Genomic DNA, 24,539 nt, shown 5'->3' on the forward strand with positions numbered 1-24,539 from the left:
AATCTGCTTTAACACATTTCCTGTAGCTACTTAAACTAGTGTAAAATTCAGTTCCAAGTTTTGCCTCTCCAAATGATAAATATTTATTCTTTCCTTTTAGATTTAGATTTTTACACCAAAATAAGGTATATTTTGAAAATAAGATAACCACTATTACTAACTTGAGCATTTGTACAGAAATGACAATTACATAAACCACAATTATAAATCACCATATAGCAGCTCATCTTTAGTAATAATGTTAATTATTACTTTCTTTAAAATGTTGGCCATGTTGATTATTACTGCTGCTATTAATTACTAAATAGCAAACATATAGGGCTCTAAAGCTTTCAGAGTACTTTCTTATACGTCACATTTTGTTAACTTGGGGTCCTCTTTGTGTCCATGGCCAGGGAGTTCTGGAGACCCATAGCTGACATCAGGGCCTCAAACATCAAGTCAAGCCCCACACAAGTCTCAAACATTGGATATCAACAGAACTACTCTTTGAGTTGTATAACTGCAGTAAGCATCTGTGTTCTTCTACTTCAGAATACCCAACACAGCTCCTTAGAAATTCTATCTTCCAAACATTGTCAAGTGCTCCGCAAAAAGTACTACAATGGGGTAAACTGCTGTGAAATTAAAGGGGCTGCTTTCTTGAGATTCTAAATGTAAGTACAGGAAGTGAGTATAACCCCATGGATAAGAAAGAGAAACTCCAAGAACTTTTTGGGAGATCATTATATATATATACACAACTGACTTTCCTAACTAGACTGTAAGCAATCTGAAGGGGAGGATTGAATAACTCTAGATGCCCAGCAACAAAACACCAGGTATACCTGAGCACTCTTAAATGCCTGCTGAATTAAAATCAACTGCCCCCTTGCTGCTAGCCCTTCAAGACTAATTTCAAAGATGAGGCCAAGGTCCCCATAAAGATTCTAAATACTACCTAGAAGGAGTTTAAAATTAAGTAAACTGAAGATACAAAGAACTCAGTAAACAGACTCTAACTTCAAAGTGGGAGAGCTTTTAAATGTGTAGCAAACATTTTTAGATGTGTAAATAAACCTACTGTGTACTCAAAACAAGTGCAGAAAATACTCCCCAAGTAACTGCCGAAAGATAGAAAAAGTCAGGTTCAGCTAACAGTTTACATTTTGAAATTTCTTCTGCTCCTGTCATACAAAAATCAACATGGCCAAGAGAATGAACTTATAAAATAAAAAGAGGGAAATTACAGCTGCAAAACAACTTGCCCTTGGTTGTGGTCTTGAGACAACATAGCTGTAGATCCTGTGGTCTGCTGTATTAACCTGCAAGGGTCGGGACGGAGGTGGGTTGAAAACACTCGGTACACCCTCTTGCTCATTCAATCTGTCCTGTACAGCAGCCTGAGAAGGGGGGAAAAATTAACTCAGGAGAAGAGTTGAAATAATTATTGCTTGGTCTCAAAGGAGGAAGAACATTAATACACCAAAAAGACACCTGAGGAGTGTATCTTCACAGAACTTTTAATCAACATAACTTAAAGATTAACACATCTGCTGTAGTTGGAGGCAACATGTAGTTGGCTCCGGAATTCACACACAGGAGGGGAGAGGAGAGAACTTGTCTGGAAGCTACATTTATGAAGCAAATGCAAGGCTTTATTCAGATGGTATGTGTTATTTAGGGTGCCTGGGGTACAAGGCACTTCAGGAAAGCCATCCACATAGAAAATGGTGTGGATGGTGTCCCTGGAGTTGGGCAATGGAACAGTCCTGATGGGATGGTATTTGATGGAAGGCTCTGGCGTAGAGAAACTAAGATCTGAACCACAGCTCCATCACTCATATTGGCATATGAGTCTCAGTTTCTCCATATACAAAATGCAAGAATAATATTTCTCAAAATTAATTTGAAAGCCTAATGAGATGAATGTATGTAAAGATCCTGACACAACCCCTGGCAGACAGCTGACATTCAATAGGTAATAACGGAAGAACTGAGGGACCAAAAAAGGTCTGACTTGCAAAAACTAAAGAACAAAATGACAGAGGTCCTGTATTATCAGTATCACTTTAAAGGTAAACGGGTTAAACTCTCCAATCAAAAGGCAAAGACTGGCAGCATGGATGAAAAAGCATGAACTAACTGTATGCTGTTTACAAGAGACTCATCTTAAATTCAAAGATACAAGTAGGATGAATAAAATACTCCACGTAAACAATCAAAACAGTGGTGGTGTCTACACCAATATAGACTTTAAGTCAAAAACTGTTAAAAGGAACAAGATGGCACCACATACTGATAAAAGTGTGACTTCATTGAGAAGATATAATGATTATAAATATCTATGCACCAAACAGAGCCCCTGAATATATGAAGCAAACATTGACATTCTGAAGGGAGAAACAGACAGTTCTACATTAAAGGAGGCGATTTCAATATATCACTTTCCATAATAGACAGAAAGAACATCTAGACAGAAGATCACTAAGGAAATAGGAATTGAGCAATGCTATAAACCAACTAGACCTAACAGACAAATACAGGACACTTCAACCCACAACAGCAGAATACATTTTCTATTCAAGTGCCCATGGATTATTCTCAAGGATAGATCAATATATTAGGTAACAAAATAAGTCTCAATAAATATACAAAGATTGAAATCACAGAAATTATCTTCTCTGACCATAACTGGAAACTAGAAATAAATGACAGATGGAGAACTGGAAAATTCACAAACATGTAGCTATTAATACACTCTTAAACAACCAATAGGTCAAAGAAGAAATTATAAGGGAAACTAGGAAATACCTGGAGACAAATGAAAACAAAAACACAACATACCAAAATTTATGGGATGTAGCGAAGGCAGTGCTCAGAGGGAAATTTATAACTCTAAATGCTTACATTAAAAAAGAAAGATCTCAAATCAGTAACCTAAGCATTTACCTGGAGGAACTAGGAGAAAAAGAGCAAACTGAAGTGAAGAGAAGAAAGGAAATGATAAAAATTAAAGTGGAGATAATCACCTGGAGAAAACAAAACAAAACAAAAAACAACACAGGGATTTCTGAAAAGAGCAATAAAATTGAAAAACCTTTACCTGGACTGACAAAGGAAAAAGAGAAAATACAAATAAACAAAATTCTAAATAAAAGAAGTGACAATTCTACCAATGTCGCAGAAATAAAAAGGGGTAATAGAAGGATACAATGAACAACTTCATGCTAACAAATTAGATAATCTAGATGAAATGGACAAATTCCTATAAACACATAAATTACTTAAACTGTCTCAAGAAGACAGAGAAGACCAATAACAAGTAAAGAGACTGAATCAATAATCAAAACCTTCCAACAAAGAAAAGTCCAGTAATAGATATTTTCACTGGTGAATTTAACAAAATATTCCAAAAAGAATTACTACCAATCCTTATCAAACTCTTCCAAATAACTGAAGAGGGAACACCTCCTAACTCATTCTATGAGTCAGCATCACTCTACACTAAAATCAGATAAAGATATCACAAGAAAAAAAAATTATAGACCAATATCCTTTATGAATATAGATATGAAATCCTCAACAAAATACCAGCAAACTGAATCCAACAGCCCATACAAAGAATTATACACCACGACCAGGTGAGATTTATCCAGGAATGCAAGGGGGGTTGTGGTTCACCATAAGAAAACTAATTAATGTAATATGCCATATTAATAGAATGAAGGAAAGAACCCACATGATAAGCTCAGTGATGCAGAAAAGGGATTTGACAAAATCCAGCACCCTTTCTTGATATAAACAAACAGAAAACTTAGATCTGGAAAGGAACTTCCTCAACATGATAAAGGGCATATATTAAAACCCCACAGCCAACATCATACTCAATGGTGAAAGCCTGAAAGCTTTTCACCTAAGAAGAGGAACAAGAAAAGGATGCCTACTTTCATTACTGCTATTCAACACTGTACTGGATGTGCTAGCCAGAACTATTAGGCAAGAAAAAGAAAGAATTGCAAGCAAAATTGGAAAGGAAGAAGTGAAATTATTCATATTCACAGATGACAAGATCCTACAGGTGAAAAATCCTCAAGAATCTACAAGACAGCAACTATAGCTACAAAACTAATTCAGCCAAGTGGCAGGGTACAATATCATCATGCAAAAATCAATGGTGTTTCTATACAGTAGCAACAAACAATGTGAAAATGGAACTTAGAAAATAATTCAATTTCCAAAAGCAACTGAAAGAATTATGTATCATATCTAGGAATAAATTTAAACAAGGAGATAGAGGACTTGTAAACAGAAAACCATAAAACACTGCTGAAAGAAATTTAAAAAGACTTAAACCAATGGAAGGATATTCCATGTTCATGGACTGGAAGATGAAATATTGTTAAGATGTCAATTCTACCAATGCGATTTACAGGTTCAAGCAATTCCAACAAAAATTCCAAAGCTTTGTTTGCAGAAATGGAAAAAGCCAATCAACAAATTCATATGGAAGGGTAAAGGGCCCTGAATAGTCAAAACAATCTTGAAAGAGAAGAACAAAGTTGGAGGAGTCACACTTTCTGATTTCAAAATTTATTACAAAGCTACAGTAATCAAAATAGTGTGGTATTGGCACCAAAAAGAGATTTATAAACCAATGGAATAGAATTGAGGGTTCAGAAATAAACCCTCACATCTGTGGCAAACTGATTGTTTTTCTTTTTAATCAGAGAAGTTAGGTTTACAGAAAAGTCATGCATAAAACTCAGAGTTCCCATATGTAATCCTATTATTAACAGCTCGCATTACTATGATACAATTTGCTGCAAATGATAAAAGAAAGTCTTTATACTTGTACTATTAATTCTAGTCCATGGTTAACTTTCCAGTTCACTAAGTCATACAGTCCCTTGGAGATATATATATATAAATTCTTATTCTAGTAACATTTATACAACCCCAAATTTTCCTGTAACCACAAATATATATTTCAGTGCTGTTAATTATGTTCACAATGTTGTGCTACCATCACTACCATCCATTACCAAAACTTTTCAATCATCCCAAATAAAAACTCGATACAATTTAAGCCTTAATTCCTGATTCCCTACCGCCACCCTGGCACAGAGTAACCTATATTCTATTTTCTGACTCTATGAACTGGTTTATTCCAATTATTTTGTATCATCATATCCATGCAATCATATAATATTTGTCCTTTTGTGTCTAGCTTATTTTACTTAGCATAATGTTTTCAAGGTTCATCCATGTTGTTGCATGTATTAGAACTTCATTCCTTCTTACAACTGAATAATATTCCTTTGTGCATTTATACCACATTTTGTTTATCCATTCATTGGTTTATGTACATTTAAGCTGCCTCTACGTTTTGGCAATTGTGAATAATGCCATTATGAACATCGTGACCAAATAACTGTTCAAGTCCCTGTTTCAACTTTTGAGTATATGCCAGAAGTGGGATTGTCAGGGCATATGGTTATTTAACTTTCTGAGGAACTATTCAATTGTCTTCCACAGCAGCTGCACCATTTTATATTCCCACCAGCAATAAATGAGTTTCTATTTCTCCACATTCTCCAACACTTGTTATTTTCCATTTTTTAAATAGCTGCCATTAAAGTGGGTGTGAAATGACATCTCGTGGTTTTGATTTGCATTTCTCTAATGGCTAATGATGTTGAGCATCTTTTCATGTGCTTTTTGGCTATTTGTATATCTTCTTTGGAGAAATGTCTATTCAAGTCTTTTGATCATTTTTTTTTTTTTAAACTGGGTTGTTTGTCTTTTTGTTGTTGAGTTATAGGATTTCTTTATAAATTCTGGATAGTAAACCCTTACTGGATATGTGGTTTCCAAATATTTTCTCCCAATATGTAGAAATAAACCCTCACATCTACGCCAATTATTTTTTATAAGGTTCCCAAGTCATACTGAACAGGGAGAGAATAGTCTCTTCAACAAATGATGCTGGAAAAACCTGATCTCTACAGTCAAAAGAATGAAAGTGGAGAGTGATGTCATCAACATGGCAACGTAAACAGCTAATGAAAACTCCACTCCAGAGATTCAATGAAAAAAAGGAAAACTCTGAATTGTCTGAAACTCTGGAGGAGGATATAGACTGGAGAAGGATCCTACAGATGCCAAATTGAAGGAGAAGAAATATCAGGCAGGAAAATTCTGTCCCATACCAGCCAGTCCTCTCCCCTCCCCCTCACTCGGGTTCAGTGTGGGAAAGGCACAGAATCAGCAGATGGGAACACTCCCACCAGGGACACTAATTTTAAAATCTCTCAGAGCAGTGATACATACCCCCACTGTTTGAAGACCCAGGGGACAGAGGAGGACAATTCAAGGCCCAGGACGGAGAGGGACAAAGAGAACAAGAAAATGTGGACAGAGACTGCGTTTCCAGCCCTGAGTCTGAAAACCCTTTCCCCACCCTTGAGGAAAGTAGCAGCCAGGGGCCATTTCCTTGCCTTGGGGATGTCTGGAGTACTGAGTCAGCTGAGGGAATACTCGGCCACAGGTATAGCTCCACATTGAGCCAGATTTTGGACAGCAACGTGAGGGCATAGGAATCCTGCAGTTTTAGCTCACTTGTGTAGATGCAGCCTGTGCTTGGAGGCAAAGCAGTCTCTGAGGATAATTAAGTTACCAAACAGTGCCATCTGCTAGGCAGTCCGGAAAGTGCAGGGGAATAGAAGCCCTTTTAAAAAGATGCTTCAGACCCTTCATTAGGGCCACAGGAACTGGTCTACATGCCCTGCACAAAAACCCAGCCCAGCTTTGGCTGAGAAATATGGACAACCCAACCGTCAAAGCAGGGCTCTAAAACAAAACCTAGGTCTTGCTGACAGGTGGAAAACAGAGCACCACTGGAAGCCATTAAATCTATATTACCACACACAGTGAACATGCCGGGGTGCCCAGTGCCTACCTACCATCCCTTTGGGAGGCCATGGTGGCTGCCTGATTTGGGGAGAAGACTGGCAGCAGAGCCAATCTGACAACTGGACAGCGAGAGAAACAAAGAAATACAGAGATCAAAGAAAACCAATAAGAAAACCCAAGGCAAGAGAGAGAAAACAACCTCCACAATAAACTAATCAAGAAAATCAGATGCCTAGACAGCAGAAAATCATGAGCCACACCAGGAAACTCAAAGATATGGCCCAGTCAAGGGAACAAACAAACACCTCAACTGAGATTCAAGAGTTGAAACAACTAATTAAAGATGTTCAAACAAATCTTCTAAATCAAATGAACCAGTTGAAACAAAATGTGACAAAAGACATGAAGTATATAAATAAGACACTGGGTGATCATAAGAAAGAATTTATAAGCTTGAAAAAACAAATGGCAGAACTTATGAGAATGAAAGGCACAAAAGAAGAGATAAAAAACACAGAGGAGACACACAACAGCAGACCTGGAGAGGCAGAAGTAGATCACAGAACTAGATAACTGAACTAGATGACTAGATAACTAAACTAGATGACAGAACATCTGAAATCCTGAACTAGATAACTAGATAACTGAACTAGATAACAGAACATGTGAAATCCAAGACATAAAAGAAGAGATAGGGAAAAGAATGGAAAGATATGAACAGGGGCTAAGGGAACTGAATGACAACATAAAGTGCACAAATATATGTGTTATAGCTGTCCCAGAAGAAGAGAAGGGAAAAGGGGCAGGAAGAATAATAGAGGAAATAATCAATGAAAATTTCCCAACTCTTATGAAAGACATAAACTTACAGGTCCAAGAAGCGCAGCGTACCCCAAACAGAATTGATCCAAATAGACCTATTTCAAGACACTTACTAATCAGAGTGTCAAACGCCAAAGACGGGAGTTCTGTGAAGATGTCAGATTAGGAGAGACAGAGCAAAAGTCTCCTTTGTGAAAAACACTAGATAAAGGACAGAAAGCACTCCAGAACAGCAGTCCCAGGGTTCCACTGGCTGGGCAGGGACTTCTACACCCATAGTGGGTGTGTACTAGGAGAAACCGAGAGACTGCATTTAAGGTTGGTGAGTGTTTGGACTGGAATGCCACCGAGGAATGGGTGGTTGGAGCTGGCAGATGAGCGTGGAGGAAGGCAGCCTTCCACACCCAGGCACCCTCCTCAGCATGTGGCTTGGGAGATAACGCTTCGCAGAATGTCAGCCAAGAACCCCCGTGCCAGGAACTGGTGATTGGAGGGGGGAGACAGGAATGAAAGGGGGAAGCTTTCCAAGCCCCTTGCAGCCATCTTGGCAGTTGGCTGGGGAGACAACCCTTCACAGTCCCGAGGCCAAGAGCTTCCTTGAGAGAATTCGGGATTTACTGGCCTTGTGATGGCATCCACTCTTCCTCCACGGAAGCTCACGGTGTAAACAGCCTAGAGGCGGGGGTGCCACACTGAGGTGCCTGGAGCCTTTCCCCAATCCCAGGGACCCGAGGGTGCATGGCTGTGATGGTGAGGTTCATGTGTTAACTTGGCCAGGTGACAGTGTCTACGTGTCTGGTCAAGCAGGCACTGGCCTAACTGTTACTTCAAGGACATTTGTGGCTGGTTAATAAACCAGAAGGTTTATTAAATCATCAGTCAACTGACTGTAGCTGTGACAGATCACATCAACGACAGGGTGTCTTCCACAATGAAAGAACTCAATCAGCTGGCTTTAATCCAATTAGTTGAAAACTTTCAAGGAGGAGAAGGAGAGGACATTCACTTCTCTGGCTAGCCAGTGAAGCGTTTCCTGAGAAGTTCATCGAACACCTTCATCAGCTTGCCAGTTTGCTGTCTGAGGAGTTCATCAAACATCTTCATTGGAGTTGCCAGTTTGCTGCCTGCCCTATGGAATTTGGACTTGTGCATCCCCACAGTTGTGTGAGAAAATCTTATATTTGTAGATAGCCCTTGTTGATTCTGTTTCCCTGGAGAACCCTAACTAATACAATGGCAGACAGGAACTGTGAGGCATTTGAGCTGGAAGGTGAGATGCGCAAGTCTACAGCCAGAGTACTACACCCACAACCCCAGGAACAGCCAGGACCACTGTGTCCTTGAGCAGACTGCCTGCCAAACTGCACAGGGCATGCCCTCCACCACCCCACAGGGCTGGCAATCCCCAGTACACATGGAAAAGTGGTGCACTGATTGGACTTCCACATGGTTTGGACTCCTACTCAGTGCATGGATGAGGTTGGGGGACAACTGGTTTGAGGGCAGGAGTTAGCTGCAGCACGCCATCAGCTGGTAGGTCAGGGGAAGTGCACTCCACCAACCTGTAGCTCTGCCAAATTATGGATAAATGTTCAAATAATCCTGCATATCCTAAAAGAACCCTATCAAGATAAGCAAATGCCAAGAGGCAAAAAACAGAAAATTATAAAGCATATGAAGAAACAAAAAGATATGGATAACCCAAACATCCAAATTAAAAAGTCGGAGGAGACACAGAACTTGGAACAATTAATCAAAGAAATACACACAAACATCAATGTCATGGATCAGGACACAAAGGACATGAAGAAGACACTAAGAGCTTAAAGAAGAATTTACAAGAGTGTATCAAAAAAAAAGCAGACCTTATAGAAAGAAAAGATACTGTTGATCAAATTAAGAATATTCTTGAGACACACAACAGCAGATTTGAAGAGATAGAGGAACGAATTAGCGAACTCGAAGACAGAATGACGGAATATGAAAGCACAAAAGAACAAATGGTGAAAAAAGTCAAAAAATTTGAAATGGATCTCAGAGAAATGGTGCAAAACATGAAGAGCACAAATATAAGACTCACTGGTGTTCCAGAGGGTGAAGAGTAGACACCCTCTTCGAATACGTGTCTACGTATTCGAAGACACCGTTGGGAAAAACTTCCCAACCCTTCTAAATGACATAAACATGCAAATCAAAGATGCCCAATGAACCCGAAATAGAATAAAGTCAAAAAACCCACTCCAAGACATATTCTGATCAAATTGTCAAACACTGAAAAGAAGGAGAAAGCTGTAAAAGCAGCAAGGGAGAAGCAATTCACCACATACAAGGAAAACAACATAAGACTAACTACTGATTACTCAGCGGGCACCATGGAGGCAAGAAGGCAGTGGTATGACATATTTAAAATTCTGAAAGAGAAAAATTGCCAGCCAAGAATTCCTTATCCAGCAAAGCACTCCTTCACAATTGAAGAAGAGTCTAAAATTTTCACAGACAAACAAAACAAATTTGTTAACAAGAGACCTACCTGCCCTACAAGAAATACTAAAAGGCGCCCTCCCGGCTGAGAAAAAAAGACAAGAGAGAGAGGTCTGGAGAAGGGCATAGAACTGAAGAGTATTAGTAAGGGTAACTTACAGGAAATAAACAGAGAGGGGAAAAAAAGATCTGACATATAAAAACCAAAGATAATATGGCTAAGTCAAGAACCGCCTTCACAATAATAACATTGAATGTGAATGGATTAAACTCCCCAATTAAAAGATATTGATTGGCAGAATGGATTAAAAAATATTAACCATCAATATGCTGTTTACAAGAGACTCATCTTAGACCCAAGCAACACAAAGAGAATGAAAGTGGAAGGATGGAAAAAAATGTTCCATGCAAGCTACAGCCAAAAGGAAGCAGGGGTAGCTATACTAATATCATATAAAACACACTTTAAATGAAAGAATGTCATAAGAGACAAAGGATGCTATATACTAATAAAAGGGACAATTCACCAAGACAAAATAACAATCATATATGTTTATGCACCCAATCAAGGTGCTCCAAAGTACATGAGACCTACACTGGCAAAACAAAAGGAGGCAATAGATGTATTCACAATAATCATGGGACATTTCAATACACCACTCTCTCCTATAGATAGATCAACCAGACAGAGGACCAATAAGGAAACTGAGAACCTAAACAATGTGATAAATGAATTAGACTTAACAGAGATATATAGAGCATTACATCCCAAATTACCAGTATACACATTCTTCTCTAGTGCTCATGGAACTTTCTCAGGATAGATCATATACTTGTACAAAAAACAAGCCTCAATAAACTTAAAAAGATTGAAATTATTCAAAGCACATTCTCTGACCACAATAGAATGCAACCAGAATTCAATAACCACGAAAGACCTAGAACATTCACAAATATCTGGAGGTTAACACACTCCTAAATCAGTGGGTCAAAGAAGAAATTGCAAGAGGATACTATGAACAACTGTACGCCAACAAACCAGAAAATGCAGAGGAAATGGACAATTTCCTGGAAACACATGAACAACCTAGACTGACCAGAGAAGAAACAGAAGACCTCAGCAAACCAATCACAAGCAAAGAGATCCAATCAGTCATCAAAAAGCTTCCCACAAATAAATGCCCAGGGCCAGATGGCTTCACAGGGGAATTCTACCAAACCTTCCAGAAAGAACTGATACCAATCTTACTTAAACTCAAAACATTGAAGAAAACGGAATACTACCTCATTTTAGGAAGCAACATCACTCTAATACCAAAACCAGGTAAAGACACTACAAGAAAGGAAAACTACAGGTCAATCTCCCTCATGAATATAGTCACAAAAATTCTCAACAAAATACTTGCAAATTGAATCCAAAGACATATTAAAAAATCATACATCATGACCAAGTGGGGTTCATTCCAGGCATGCAAGGATGGTTCAACATAAGAAAATCAATCAATGTAATACAACACATTAACAAATCAAAAGGAAAAAATCAAACAATCATCTCAATAGATGCTGAAAAAGCATTTGACAAAATCCAGCATCCTTTTTTGATGAAAACACTTCAAAACGTAGGAATTGAAGGAAACTTCCTCAGTATGATAAAGGGCACATACGAAAAACCTACAGCCAGCATAGTATTCAATGGCAAGAGACTGAAAGCCTTCCCTCCAAGATCGGGAACAAGACAAGGATGACTGCTGTCACCACTGTTATTTAACACTGTGCAACAGACACTGACAGAGTTCGTGAACAGGAGACCTCCTCTACAGAAAATACTAAAGGGAGTGCTACAGACAGATAGGAAAAGACAGGAGAGAGGGGTATGGAGAAGAGTGTAGAAATGAAGATACTAGGACAGAGAAAGAGGATAAAGATCGGGCATTTGATGTTGAAGTGTACAGAAGGTTAAACAGGATTGATTTTACAGATACAAAAATGGATAGTGCAATATTGGGTGATGGTAGCACAATATTGTAAGTACTCTAAAAAACATGACTGTGAATATGGTTCAAAGAGGAAGGTTAGGGGCATGTAGAACACCAGAAGGAAAGATAGAAGATAAAGACTGGGATGGTGTAAGTTAGTGAAACCTAGAGTGGTCAATGACTGTGATTAAATGTACAAATAAAAGAATATTTTTACATGAGGGAGAACAAATGAATGTCAACTTTGCAAGGTGTTAAAAATGGGGTGGTATTGGGGAAAAATATAATTAATGCAATCTAGAATCTATAGTTAACAGTAACATTGTAATATGCTTCCATTAATTGTAACAAAGGCAATATACCAAAGCTAAATGTCCATAAAAGGGTGATATAAGCGAAGGGTATGGGATTCTTGGCATTGGTGGTCTTGTCTGACTTTTTTATTGTATTTTATTTTAATTTTATTTTTCGTTTGTTGCTTTTTAGTTGTCTTTTTTTTTTTTACTTTTTTCACCTTTTCCTCTTTCTTTGTGGAAGAAATGGAAATGTCCTCATATAGACAGTGGTGGTGAATGCATAACCAGGACTAAGGTAAATCAGACTAAAGAGTAAAGGACAATATTGACGGTGTTTTAAAACTTCAAATTCTGTGTGAGACCAAAGGAAAATATGTTTATTAGGTGCAAAACCTACATTTTTGGAGCACACTATATAATTTAACTTGTATAGTCAGTTTATTCAAACAACATAATTACATGGAATGTTGAATAGAGAGTGAAATCTGGTTGATTTGTACAGGTTTGCGTGACGCCCCGATAGTTTGGGCAGAGAATAAAAATGTATTTGCAAAGCCCCCTTGATAGACTGGGAGAAAATGTAGAAATATTAAATTTCCCAACCTGGGGAATTAATGATATTATCACAAGCATTTGGGGCTACCCAATTTAGAAGGCCGAGTCCTTAATCTTGGGACTTGCCCTTATGAAGTTTCTTACTGCAAAGGTGAAGCTAACTCAACTTAAAATTGTGCCTAAGAGTCACCCTCAGAGAATCCCTTTTGTTGTTCAAATGTGGCCTCTATCTCTCTCTAGGCCAACTCTGAAGGTAAACTCACTGCACTCACCACCATGTGGGACATGACTCACAGGGGTGTACATCTCCCTGGCAACGTGGGACATGACTCTCGAGGATGCACTTGTCCCTGGCATCGTGGGATTGAGAAAGCCTTCTTGGACCCAAAGGCAGAAGTGAACTGAAACAAAATAAACTTTCAGTGGCTGAGACATCCCAAATAGAGTCGAAATTTCATTCTGGAGGTTATCCTTATGTACTATATAGATATCCCTTTTTAGTTTTTAGTGTATTGGAATAGCTAGAAGGAAATACTTGAAATTGTTGAACTGCAACCCAGTAGCCTTGATTCTTGAAGATGACTGTATAACTATATAGCTTATACTGTGTGACTATGTGATCATGAAGACTTTGTGGCTCTCATTCCTTTTATTCAGTGCATGGACAGATGAACAGAAAAATGAGGGCAAAAAGCAAATGAATAATAGGGAGGGATGGGAGTAAGGGATGTTTTGGGTATTCATTTTCACTTTAACTTTTATTCTTATTTTTTGTGTGTGATAATGAAAATGTTCAAAAATTGACTGTGGTGATGAATGCACAACTATATAATGGTACTGAGAACAACTCATTGCATACTGTGGATGACTGTATAGTTTATGAATATATCTCAATAAAACTGAAATAAAAAAAAGAATGAAAGTGGACCCCTATACCTCACACCATATATAAAAATTAACTCCAAAGGGATCAACAATAAAGAGCTAAATCTACAAAACTCTAAGAAGAAATCATAGGGAATGTCTTCAGGACTTTGGGCAATGAATTCTGAGACATAATACCAAAAGCACAAGCAACAAAAGAAAAAATAAACTGGACTTCAACAAAATTAACTTTGCATCAAAGGACTTTATCAAGAAAGTAGAAAGACAACCTACAGAATGGCAGAAAATATTTGGAAAACATATCTGATAAAGGGTCTAGAATCCAGAATATATGAAGGACTCTTACAACTCCTCAGTGAAAAAAACAAAAAGGTTAACTAAAAAATTGGCAAAAGATGTTAATAGATACTTCTCCAAAGAAGAGATAAAAATGGCTAATAAGCACATAAAAAGATGTTCAACATCATTAGCCATTAGGGAAACACAAATAAACTACAATGAGATACCACCTCATACCCACTAGAATGGCTATTATTTAAAAAAGGAAAACAACAGGTGTTGGCAACTTGCAGAGAAATAGGAACTCTCATGCACTGCTCGTGGGAATGTAAAATGGTACAGCCACTGTGGAAAGCAGTGTGGCAGTTCCTCAGAAAATTAAGTGTAGAATTAGCATATGACCCAGCAATCCTACTTCTAGGTATACACAAAAGAACTGAAAGCAGGGACTTGAACAGAAATTTGTATACTGATGTTCACAGCAGCATTATTTACAATAGCCAAAGGCAGATACAACCCAAGTGTCCATCAATGGATGACTTTTATGTGCACATGTATGTTATTTATTTTACCACAAGAAAAAAATTGCTTTTCTCACTTCACTAATATTGGTATCAATGGTGCAAAAACAATGCTGGCTGAAACTGTTTTTCCAAAGAGCCATTAACAAAAAGTAAAGGGGTGGTGGTGGGTGGGCGGGAGCTATTCTGAGGGATATGGTTGCCTATGGCTTTATAATATAAAAAAAACTTCAATCATATTCCTTTTCCATATCTTTATTTTTAAAGATTAACGAATTGTAATTGTGGAAAAAAAAAAAAACCACTGAGGGAAAAGATGCCTGCTATGGAAAAATATATATCTTTTAATTCTTTCTCACCGGGGAAAAAGAAATAAGCTGAGAATGAATTCTTTTATACCTCTATGTTCCAGTTATGCTGTTCCAAGGTATGACGACATTGGTCCATAGATTCTATGCCAGTCAGATCCTGAAAAGAAGGATAAACAAGAGGTTACTTAGGGAAAAACCAACAGTACATTTGTGGGCATTTTTACCCCTAACAGAAAACTTATGAATACAATGCTTATGAATTGCCTGAAACCTTGGATTGTTTCCCGGTGTTACTTTGTCTCTGATAATATAGCTCCTTCTCTGGCTCTTCTTCCATCTCTCTAACCGTAAATTTCCCTTAAGATGTGTCCTTGATTGTTACATCTCTTTCTACCTCCCTCCCTGGCAATCTCATGCAATCCTCAGCCTTCAACTACTTTTTCCTAAACAGATGATTCCTAATTTAATCTCTGGATCCGACATCTCTTCTGAAGTTTAGCAACACATGTACAACACCTATTCAAGATTCCCATGAAGATGTACCACCAGTACTTCAAATTCATCATTTACAACTACCTGTTACCACCATTCTTCACCATTCTCCAAAACATCTAGATAAAGATGATATTTGAAACCTCAGCCTCATCTCTGAGTATCCTATCAATTGAACTTTGTATTTCATCAATCAAGTTCCAACAGTTTGTTTTCTATCCTACATCTGTGGCCACATTTCCATTTTCACAGTCAGCATCTTTGTTGAAGCTTTCATTTCTCTCCCTCCTATGAATCTTTTTCACTTTTTTTTTTCCTTTTTTTGTCTGAGTTACTGCTCTGCTTAAAACCATTCAGTTGACTGGATAACAAATGCCAAAATCCTTAGCCTGGCATTTAAGCGTTTCCATAATGTGGCCCAACCTAGCTTATTTTCTCACTATTTCCTTTCAGATGCTCAGTACTCAACAAATCTAACTGTTCACGTGTACATCTCTGGTGCAGTCTCCACAAAGTTATATCCTAGCCTTCTTTCAAGGTCCAATACAAAAACTAAATCTATTCATCCATCTTTTATTCAACAAATGTCTATCACATGTCTATTCTGTGTATTACTTACTATGTCCAAGGCATATAAGATGAATAAATGCAGTCTCTATCCTCAAGAAACTTCTCTCAACAACCAGCAACAAGAGAAAGGGAATGATGTCTACCTGGCAAGAATCTGGTAGCACTAAACTGATGAGTCAGGCAAGCAAGGTTCTTGCCTTGATTTTGTTCCCTGTGACCATGGACTGGTCCTACTTTAATTCTGTATTATATCAGGGGTTTAATTTGGCCTGGATATCCTTGCCAGAGCTTAAAAAACAAAAATAAAAACTGAAGTTTGGGTTCTTTAGGTATACAACTGTATTTTGAGATTATATAAGTAGTATGTAAACTCTAACAAATGTTTAACTGTTTAGACTATTACAAAAATGTCAAATAATATTTATATAGACTTAAATTAGAATTTTCTTTTCCCTCCACTTCACTCCTAATAGGTAACCTATTTTATGTTGTTTTAATTTTATTTTTAAAATTATCATACAGTAAAGTCAACTTTTCTTTTTTATGGTGTACAGTTTTATGAATTTTAACATATGTATAGATTCATGTAACCACCACCTCACTGAGAATACACAACAGCTCCATCACCCACCCAAAAACTCTTTTGTGTTATCCCTTTATAGTCACATTGTGTAGGAAAACAAACAAAAAACTTCTATTACAGAATTAGTGCATATGCAATGTTAAAAATTAAAAATATAGACAAGAATTTAAAAATAAAATTTTCACAATATACCACCTAGAGATCACCAAATATTCTGGGTATTTCTCTGTGCTTGAGTGTGTGTGTGTATTTTTTTTTAAACTAAAGTGCTATACCCAGAACATTTGACAGCAGTCACATGAACAGATATTTGTACACCGATGTTCACAGCAGCATCGTTCGCAATTGCCAACAGACGGAAACAATCCAACTGTCCTTCACCAGAAGAGTAGATAAACAAAATGTGGTATATATGTTGGATGGAATACTATGCAGCAGTAAGAAGCAACAAGATCCTGAAACATATGGTAACATGGTTGAACCTTGAAGAAACCATTCTAAGTGAAACAACTGAGACACAAAAGGAGAGATATTATATGTTACCACTTCTATGAACTATCTGAACAACGTAAAATCAATGTCTTATAAGAAAATTGGGGACCTAGTGATAGATAGTATCTAGTGAGGGAAAATGATAATCGAGTATGTCCAGATATGTTAATGATGGTGAATTCAAAGGTATGGTAATGAATAGAGATGACAATTGTTTGTTAACAGGATTCTAAGTATCAAAGCTGTATTGAAGGTGAACAGGAATGAAAGGGTTTGTGTCAAGGCATGTTTCCCACAGATCAGCACCGCAAATATAAATAGGAGCTTGCATAATAGACTTCTAAGGTATGACACTAGCACAGAGAATTGACAACAGAAGGGTATATGGGAAAAATCTACATATTGCATGCTAGGGACTATAATTAATAGGAATACCATACTAGTATTACACAAATACTAGGGACAAATAATTAAGGGCTGACAAGAGCTACGACATGTTTTGGGTCATGAGAATTGTTTAAAATGCAGTGATGAGGATTGTACAACTAAGTGATTATAATGTGAGATATGGATGGATTATCGTGGATATAACATACGCAATGTGAACAGTCAAGCCCTCAATATTGAGGCTTGCTCAGGTCAAACTAATGGCTGGAGAGAAGAGGCTAAGCTCACCTGTAATTATGCCTGGAAGTCGCCTCCAGAGAACCTCTTTTGTTGCTCAAATGACAATTCTCTAAGCCTAACTCTGCAAATAAATTCATCACTCTCCCCCAGAGATGGGATAGGACCCCAAGATTAATGTGCCTTCTTGGCGACGTGGGACATGGATTCCGGGAATGAGCCTGACCCTGGCACTGAGTGATTAAGAATGCTTTTTGACCAAAAGGGGGAAAAGAAAGGCAACAAAATAAGGTTTTAGTGGTTAAGAGAATTCAAATAGAGTCAGGAGGTTGTCCTGGAGGTTATTCCTATGCAAGCCTCACCTAGATATGCCAGAAGACCTCAATATGATAGGCCCAAGTCAACAGTAGTCCCGAAAACGTTAAAGACGCCTGGATCCCTATCTGTGACTCTATAAATGTTTCACTCACTAAGTTTATTCGTCAGAAACTTAGATCCTTCAGAGTGCTCCTATGACAGCCAGGAACATCAACTAGACATGTCCCCTTTGCTCATAAAATTGACAGCCCTTTCCAACACAAACAGGTTAGAGTGGATGCCTAGACATCCCTGAAGATTGGGAAAGTGACTGAATTAGAGGAGAGAGTAGCAACAGACAAGATGGAATTTAACAAAGGATTATAAATACTGAATATTTATATAATGTTCTTTTTCTTAGTTGTAAGGGTATTAGAATAGTTAGAAGGAAAGAATTGAAATGGTGGAACTGTAACCCATAGGATCCTTTCAAATTTGTTCTATAGCTACTTGTTAAATGGGAATCTGAAAGCTATACCTTTCTGTATATATGTTGTATTACACCATAAGGAAATAACTGAAACTATGGTACTGTAACTCATAATGACTTCAGAAATTTCCTGTATACCTATTTGTTAAATCATATTTTGAAAGATATTATCTTTTTGTATATATGTTATACTTCATAATAAGGCAATAACTGAAACTGTGGAATTGTAACCTATAATATTCTTTGAAATTTGCTCTCTACTTGTGAAACTGCACTTGAAAAGTTGTCACTTTTATGTATATATGTTACATTCTACAATAAAAAAAGTAAAAAAAAATAAAAAATAAAGTTCTATTGTCTTGATATTGTTCTACAATCTGCAGTTTTCAGTCAGTGCTACTCACTTTTCCATTTCACTAAATTTCCATCTCATCTAATACCCAGATACAACCAGATTTCCCCTTGTAGAAAGTCAGACAGCAAATAATTTAGACTTTACGGGTCATACAGTCTCTGTCACAACTATTACAACTTTGGTTGTGGTATGAAAGCAACCACAGGCAATACATAAATGAATGACTGTGACTGTATTCCAATAAAACTTTAGAAATATTTATAAAAGCTGAAATTTGAATATCATATAATTTTCACCAGCTCACAAAATATTATGCCTCTTTTAATTTTTTTTTCCGATCATTTAAATGTGTAAAAACCAGTCTTAGCACGTGGGCAAGAAAAAAAATATCCACTGGATTTGACCTATGGGTTATATAGTTTGCCATCCCTCGAAGGAGACAATCGGAAGGAGTAAAGAAAAAGTGAGGTGGAAATACCTCCTCACTATGTGAATCAATATTATTTGATGCCATGAACACTAATACCATCTAAAACTATCTCAAGTATCACTGATTTGTGCCACAGTTCCTAGAACTCTGTTAGGAACCACTGGCTTTGGTAGCTTGGATTGTCTGAACTTTAGTTCCTGACCATTTCAGGTCCCTCCCCTTTTTGGCTATTGCATTCTGGCCTGTAAATCCCCTCCCTCCACTCCCAATTTCCTACATTATAGCCCACTGCAGGGAATGGGATATCCCGGGTTCCTCCTCTCCCATATGCATTCTCTTAAGATTTGCACTGTATGTATTCTTACCTTCTTTTCAGGGTGCAAATGATCACAACCTCTCCTTTAAAGGCCAAAATCATTTTCTACCTCATCTTATTCACCTATTATTGTCTACCTTCTATTATAATAATTTTACATCCATTCTACAGCCCTCTTAAAGGTTATACTTTTCCTGAGAGCAGTGTCTGTGATTCATCTATAATAATCCCCAGCTCCTAGTATGTAGTATGGGCTAATTTTTTTTTTTTTTTAATATTTAAAGAAAAATTCATTCCAAGTTAAAAAGACCTTTCTGTATAATCTTCAGTAAGCAGAGCTACAAGCTGAAACCCTCTAGACATTATGACAAAGCCTCATTGTATATTAATAAACTAGGGTTTTTAGACTCCAAATTGCAAATACACAAATTTGCAGAATTTCCCTGGAGATCAGTAAGTTAGGGATGGAGCCCAGACATCAGTGTTTTTTTGGTAAACCTCCTCATCTGATTCTAATCTACAGCCAGCGAGGGAAATCCGTAATATTAATGTACAATTCTAAGTAAGTCACTTATTAAAAATAAGGGTTATACACATTGTAGGAGAGAACAATCAGAGCAATTACACATCTTTAATAGACTGACATGCTTAACCTAATTTGAAAGCAAAACACTTCCAGCAGGATAAACTGGAAGTTTAACTGAACAAGCCTGCTTTTAATCACTACTAATCAGTATTAAAAGCATGTACTAGGAATAAACAATGCTGGACACACCTAGAATGGGATTAGTTATTCATATATTAATAAATATTCACTCAACTAGTATTCTAGATATTCAGGATATCCCTGAGTTCCTGAACTCATTAAGTTTGTATCCTAATAGAAGGAGACTGACCAAAGTAATATCCCCCTCCAACACACACACACTAAGTAAATAAATGAACAAAATTTTAAGATAGGGGATTCCTTTAGATTGGGTGCTCAAGGAAGACCTAAGGAGATAGCATTTCAACAGAGATCTGAATAAAAGACAAGGGATCAAGTATTATTCACAAGAGTCAAAAGGTGGAGGCAACCCAAGTGTCCATCATAGATGAATGGATAAATAAAATGTGGTATATCCATATCATGGGATATTATTCAGTTGTAAAAAGGAATGAAGTTCTGACACATGCAACAATATGGATGAACCGTGAAGACATGTTGAGTGAAATCAGCCAAACACAAAAGACTGAATATTGTATGATTCCACTTTTATGAAATATCTAGAACAGACAAATTCATAGAGACAGAAAGTGGATTACAGATTATGGGGGTGGGACATATAGCAAGTTATTGCTTAATGGATACATAATTCCTGTTTGGAGCCATGAAACAGTTTTGGTAAAGGAGGGTGGTGACAGTAGTGCAATACTGTGAATAATATCATGGAATTGTACACATAAAAGTGATTACAATAGGAAATTTTGTGTTATATACAAGTTACCATTTATCTATTATCTATTTATCTATTAAAAATAGATAAGGGGCCAACCATGAGAAGATCTTTAGGAAAAGTATTTCATTTAGAAGGACTACAAGTGCAAAAACTCAGAGACAGATGGTAACAGAACCCTATACATTTGTTAAAACCTACAGAATTTCACAGAGAGCAAACCTTACTGTATGTACATTTAAAAAAAAATTATTTAGGAGGTCAGATAATCCCAGATGGAACAAAGACTGTGTCAAAATATTCTAATTGTATTATAAATGTATAAACAGACGACACCACCTCACTAAAGGGGGTGGGGGAAAGGTGCAGACCTAAGTAACTTTGGAAATGAGTAAAAGGAATTACACATAAAGACTGCCCTTTAGTTGATAAAAGTTGTTTCCCATGGGGGTACGTGATAACAATTCTGAAACCACTATATATGCGCACCAGAAATGAACAATTAAGTAAATAGTTGGTGGATGGTAGCAGCCAGGTTTCTCACTGTTGGAGTAGGGGGGTTAAAGATAACCAAAGGGAGAAGACTAGAATAATCCATGTGGTAATGGAATAGAACTGGAGACATCAGTATCAACTCATATTTAGCTTCTCATAGATCAGATGGATAACTACAGAAATATTTAGATTAGTATATACACATGTATGTCCTAGCTCTGTTAGCTGAGAGGGTCTAGGAGCAGAACATGCCAGTAGCAAGCATGCCTAGTGCCTAGAACTTGGTTTCTAACGCCATTTTTCAATAAAAGGAACGAAGTCTTCTTGGAGAAATGGCCTTCTTGGAGAATTCTAAGACTGGGGAAGTAAAACATACAATATGAGCCTGGAGTATCTTTTAGTGCCAGAAGTAAGGAAGTGTTCAAAATACAAAACAAAATAAACCCCCACAATGATGGAAGAATGTCAAAGAGACCCAGGACCTAACTAAGTGACCAAAGCTTAAGCAATTTTCGTAACAAAATAAAGCAATAATGAACAGCTCAACAACAAAAAGACAACCCAAATAAACAAAGGGTTCCAATAGAGCTTCTTCTCCAAAGAAGACATACAATGAGCAACGAGTACATGAAAACATGCTCATCAGCCATTAGGAAAATGCAAATCAAAACCACAATGAAATACCACCTCACATCCACTAGAATGGCTATCATTTAAAAAACAACAACTAAAAAGAACAAAAATAACAAGTGCTGAAGAGGATGTGGAGAAATATGAACCCTAGTACACCGTATACCATTGATGAAAATGTGCAGCCACTATGGAAAACAGTTTGCCAATTCTTCAAGAAGTTAAACAAAACTATCATATGACCCAGCAATTGCACTTCTAGGCATGAACCCAAAATAACTGAAAGTAGGGACTCAGATATTTGCACACAATGTTCATAGCAGCACTGTTCACACTAGCCCAAAGGTGTAAGTAACACAAATGTCCATCAGCAGATGACTGGATAAACAAAATGAAGCAATACATACAATGGAATATTAATGAGCCATAAAAAGGAAAGAAGTTCTAATACAAATGACACAACATGGACAAACCTTGAAGACATTACATTGAGTGAAAAAAGTCAGACACAAAGGCACAGATAGTATATGATTCCACTTATATAAAACAAGATTATGCAAATACATAGACAAAAAATAGAGTACAGGTTACCAGGGGTGGGGCTGGGGGGTTGGTATTTGGGGTGTTAATGCACAGTGGGTGAAGAGTTTCTGTCTGGGGTGAAGGGAAAGTTCTGGTAATGTTTACTGGTGAGGGTAGAACAACACTGTGAATGTGATTAATTCCAATGAATGGTATGTTTGGGTGAAGTTAAGAAGGGAAAGTTTACATTGAATATGCTTCTGTGATTTAAAAAAATAAAAGAACAACTAAAGAGACATGACAAATGCAATATACAATCACTGGGTCTAATACGGGAGGAGAAAAGGCCCAAAAGGACACTGAAACACATGAAAAAACTGCAAAACAGACTATAAGCTTTGTATCCATGTTAACGTTCTTGAACTTGATAACTGTATTTAAAGTGGTTACTGTTAGGCAGTACCCCACCCCACGCCCTTAGAAATTCTGCAAGTCCACGACGAGCCACACCCCAACCCCCGCCCTTGGAGGTTCTGCAGGTCCGCAATGAGCCATGGCCCACCCTCCAATCCCCGCCCTTAGGAATTCTGCAAGTTTGCAATAATGTTTAAAATTTTAAACTTTCTGATTCCCAAGTCCCCACTCCCCAGTTCTCACTCTCAAGCCAGCCAATGGTACTTGCCAGCTATCCCCTTCCCCCAAAGTAGCCACTGAGAAACTGCTAGCCTAGATCTGCCAGCTTCCTTTCCGGGGACAAAGCACTTCCAGCCAACAACCATCCTATATAAGCCCTACCGCTCTCCTTGCTCTCGGGGCTGTCGCCATCTTAGGCTTCAGCCTGCCTGCATTCGGTGCACAATAAAGCTCCTTTCATTGAGTTTTGGTCTCTTCTCTTCCCAGTGGAGAAACCTAACACATAATGAATATCTTTTTTCTTAGGAAACCTAGGTGGATATATTATGTATTCAAGGAGCATGATGTATACAACCTACTCTCAAATGCTTGAAAAATACACAGAGATAGACAGAATGATCCAGCAAATGCAGCAAAATGTTCAAGTTAGTGGATCCGGGTGTTTAGTGGTGGAGGGGATTATTGGAGCTCCCTGTATAGGTTTTGTATTATTTTTTCAACTGTTCCGAAAGTTTGAAATTATTTCAAAATAAAAAGTTTAAGGAAAAAAAGATAGTCATTGTGACTGCAGTGCAAAGACTTAATTGAAGAGGGCACGAAAGAGAACAAGACGCCAACAAAGAGATTATATAGAAGTCAAGGGAAAGAGAAGGGAATCTTAGAATAGGACGGTAGTAGTGAAAAGGGAAAGCAGCAGACCCGTTTGGGTTGTATTTTGGAGGGGGAACCAAAAGGACTGGAGGATAGATTAAATGCGTGGTGATGAGGAAGAGAAATACTAAGGTGGACTCATAGCCTTGGACAAACGGGATGACTGTGTCATTTACCAAGAATGAGCAAAACTGCTGAAATAATTTTGCTTATCCTTGTGAGAAACAATTTGTTCATGATAAAAGGAAAATGTTTAAAAGAATAGAGAAAAAAAGTGGAACCAGACTGCCAAACAAAAATGAATGCAAAGATGAATACATTCTTATTTATTACACCATGATGCTAAATGCACCGTGTGGAAATGGACTGCCTGATCTCAATGCCAGCCAGCAGGATAACTTCTAGTGCTCTAACCAAAAGGTCAAACAAACAATTATGCTGAACTCATTCAGCACAAACTGAAAACAATTGCATCCATAACCCCGATAGGAATGGCTACCTGT

The 24,539-nt window shown here is 37.5% G+C and overlaps 1 protein-coding gene across 3 annotated transcripts in view; it reads right to left on the minus strand.

Annotated features, from left to right (window-relative positions):
- FAF2 (Fas associated factor family member 2) overlaps nt 1-24,539 on the minus strand; it is a 97,271-nt gene that overhangs the window by 16,586 nt on the left and 56,146 nt on the right. Inside the window, exons 2-3 of one of the 3 annotated variants that reach the window (XM_037823047.1) lie at nt 15,109-15,177; nt 1,248-1,382 (exon numbers count right to left, since the gene is read on the minus strand). In XM_037823047.1, coding sequence (XP_037678975.1) covers nt 1,248-1,382; nt 15,109-15,177 — 204 coding nt within the window. The remainder of the gene's footprint in view (nt 1-1,247; nt 1,383-15,108; nt 15,178-24,539) is intronic. The other 2 variants (XM_037823048.1, XM_037823049.1) reach the window with 2 other exon arrangements.

This window comes from Choloepus didactylus (genome assembly GCF_015220235.1).
Source record: "Choloepus didactylus isolate mChoDid1 chromosome 11 unlocalized genomic scaffold, mChoDid1.pri SUPER_11_unloc1, whole genome shotgun sequence".
In the NCBI taxonomy this organism is placed as follows: domain Eukaryota; kingdom Metazoa; phylum Chordata; class Mammalia; order Pilosa; family Megalonychidae; genus Choloepus; species Choloepus didactylus.